Genomic DNA, 3,167 nt, shown 5'->3' with positions numbered 1-3,167 from the left:
AAATAATTTATATATTATATTTATACCCTTTGTTAAGGATCCCATTAAAAAATAAAAAAAAAAAAAAGTTGCAACCCTGTTATCATCATTTTTCTCAAATTCTTTTGGCCAAAATCTCCCTCCCACACAAAGGATAAATGTTAGGGTTCCCATTCGGGGTTTGAGGATCAAATACATGGCGGTTAAGCGCAACAACGAGCTCACCGTCGTTGTTCCACTTTCCGCAGGCGCCCAGGCCGGTGTTGTACCAAGTGAATTGTCCTCTAGCGCGGGCAGCAATCTCACGGGCTTCAACCTCGAGGGGTGAGGCCGGGGCGGGTGTGGTGGGGGCTGCGGAGGCGAGGGAGAGGAAGGCCACCCGAGAGGGTGGTGAGTGTGCTGGTTGGGATGAGCATTTTGGTGGGTTTGGGGGGGGGGGGGGGGGGTCAAAAGGGTTTTTTTGTGGTGGGTAAAGTACTATTGTTGGTATGCTTGGACTCCTGATGGTGAGAATGATGATAAAAAAAAGGGGTAGCGAAAGTGAGGAGAGAGCGTCCTTGATATAGATGTCACAACATGACTTGACCTGTGGCTTTCATGTCGTGGACCTTGAGAAGCTAGGATCTAGTGACTTCGAGAGGAGAGGACTCCAAGCCTGTTCCGAAGACCGGCATATCTCTGCCGCTGTAGTCAGCCTGCCTCTGGAAGCCCGGAAAAGGAAGTTCGACGGACTATGATGGTGAGTGTGTCTCATTTACAGTCAGCATCGTGAAAGACTGTTCTGCCGATGTCTCCATGTTCATTACTCCGTGTCTCCGTGCTGTAAAATATCTCAGTAGAAGCGGCGCTGTCAGAATGTCGACCTGCCCGTTCGAGCCATCGTCCCACGGATTGAGTCCTCCATGATATGCCTTTGATGCAAAGATGAGAAATCAGCTCACCGCCGTGAGGTGTGCTTTCTTTCCCCGTATCATCACCTATATGTCAAAGATGATCAGCGTGGTGAGATTCAGTTCGAACTACGCCCGAGTTTTGACGATGGGGACGTCCAAGGCCTCGCCAGATCGGACCGAGGGGAGAAATCTGTCGCCTCAGCCAACACGCATGGCGCGTACTGTACATGGGGTTGATAGAGCGATGTAGGTAAGTAGGTAGTCCCTAATTTCCGCCATCATGTTGTAAAAAGTCCGCAAAGGCTCTGAATACAATGCAATGACCGACTCAAACCACAATCTACTATTGGTATTCTTCAGTATCACTGTATCAGCCATTAGATAGTCCAGTTTCACCTACCACGCCACGTTAACTGATGTCCAAGTATTCAGGTGGCTGCTTACAGTCGACGTTCTCATTGGGTGGAATGTCTCATGTCGGAAGCCTCAGGGGTTTGCAGACTGCAGAGGGCACGTGGCCATCATGGTGCAGAAGGACACGGAACTGAACGACCTGTCAGGCCTCCGGATCGACGGGATGCAACTGTAGTCTGTCTGTTGAGGTCAGGGACTCGGTGCCTGATTTGTGATGCCGTCATGCCGTGGCACCCATAGTGCGAGAGCCCTCGTAGGTTCCTGTCAACCTCCTCACCTTGGCACGTACACAACATGAGGGGAAAGCGAGCGAACTTGTGTCATCGGCAGTCATCATCCCATACCTACCATTCTCTTGTCTCACAGAGCCAGTCTGCCGGGCGAGTTAAACATGAACTCCGACATGGGCAGGTTGCTTACTCATAAAGCTAATACACCCAAAGGCCATGGTAGGTGCCGAGCCGCCGAGGTCGGGATACGTGATAGCTTGTCCCTGACCCGAAGACGGGCACTCCCGCCAGAGGCTCTGCGGTCCATGCACAGGGTCATTCTTGATCGATCCTTTGTCTTTGTCGTCAGTATCTGAACACTTAGCAATACACGTTCCTTTCTTAGATACCGTAGTCATTCTGCCAGCATTCGGTGATGCAGAGCTCTTCTGTAAAGTTCTGCTGTGCAACCTAATAGATGTAGTACGAGAAGGCTTTGGGATATCTGCATCAAACCCAGTCAGTTCAGGGGTGTAGCATTCCGGTAGATAACATGGTGACAAGAAGTAACTGCCGGCAGCCGGATGGAAAGGCAGATAGAGCAATAACTAGTTGAGTAGTAACTGACCGAGACAAGCCGCTTATAATAGATATAATCTGTCAGCGAGGAAGAATCTGCGGTGGCAGATTATGCCAAGACTCATCGAACCGGTCAAGGTGAAAGATCTGTATGAAGGGAGCACACAGATGAGGAACAAGGTTGAGGTTACACGGTCATGGTCTAGTAAGATCGGTATGGCCGGCAGTAGTTGATCGTCGCTTACATTACCATTTCTGTTGCAGAGAATATGAGCGCAGTTCATATCACGATGTCTCGTCAGTGAGCTTACATCATTCGGAACCCTAACCGTCGATCTGGGCGACAAGAGATTTGGAGAATAGAAGAAAATATCCAAGAAATTATTGATCAGTTGAGAACAGTGCTGGTTGACTTTCTGGCGGCGCATGATGGATTTCGATCATGTGGATGGAAGTCAATCAAACGACAAAAAAGCGACCTTCAGGATCAAGTTCTGTTGATGACTGGTGGTTCACCGAAGGTCAAATCCGACCACGGTAAACACCCTGAGCTGGTAAGTCCACCGGGCTCCTTCCAAGTTTGGCTGACATAATTTCAAACGGTGGAAATCGAACAGCAAAACCAAGGAAAAATGGAAATTTAGAGTTTGGCAGGTGGCAGGTGGGAGCAAGTCGGGCAGCTGACCCCAACGCGCGACCATCAGATTGGTCGCCTGCCACTTCAGCATGGCCTCCCAGCCCCATCATGCATGACCTGAAAACATCACCAACGTCAAGGTTGGGCCACGGCATAAACTTTATATCTTGCAAACCCTCGCCATCGTGATTTTATTCTTTGTTTCTGCTATGAATCATTGTGGTCAGGCAATGGCCAAAGGTTAAGACAGCGCCCGCATGATGGGCTGGGGAAATAGCAGGAAAATACTGCTTAAAAGGCTGCCTCTTTGTGTTGGACGTCTTCGGGCGTTCATTCTTTTTCTCTCAGTGTAATCACTGGTCATTCAAACCGCACTCGTTAAGATCTCAAGTTTCTTTTTGACGGCCTGGAAGGCTACACCAAAGCTACACCAAATTACAGATATCAACCATCCTT

At 49.3% G+C, this 3,167-nt stretch overlaps 1 protein-coding gene across 1 annotated transcript; it reads right to left on the bottom strand.

The window, feature by feature from the left end:
* Nucleotides 1–94: 94 nt before the first annotated feature.
* Nucleotides 95–574, bottom strand: PODANS_5_9760 (uncharacterized protein; the record flags this gene model as incomplete). Its single annotated transcript, XM_001904760.1, has 1 exon — nucleotides 95–574. A coding segment is annotated over one exon (480 nt), but the record flags the coding sequence as incomplete, so codon positions are not given.
* Nucleotides 575–3,167: the final 2,593 nt, after the last annotated feature.

The sequence above is a fragment of the Podospora anserina genome, chromosome 5 (assembly GCF_000226545.1).
Source record: "Podospora anserina S mat+ genomic DNA chromosome 5, supercontig 9".
In the NCBI taxonomy this organism is placed as follows: domain Eukaryota; kingdom Fungi; phylum Ascomycota; class Sordariomycetes; order Sordariales; family Podosporaceae; genus Podospora; species Podospora anserina.
The sequence above is the reverse complement of the archived record's forward strand: the minus strand, read 5'-3'. Positions and strand labels throughout refer to the sequence as shown.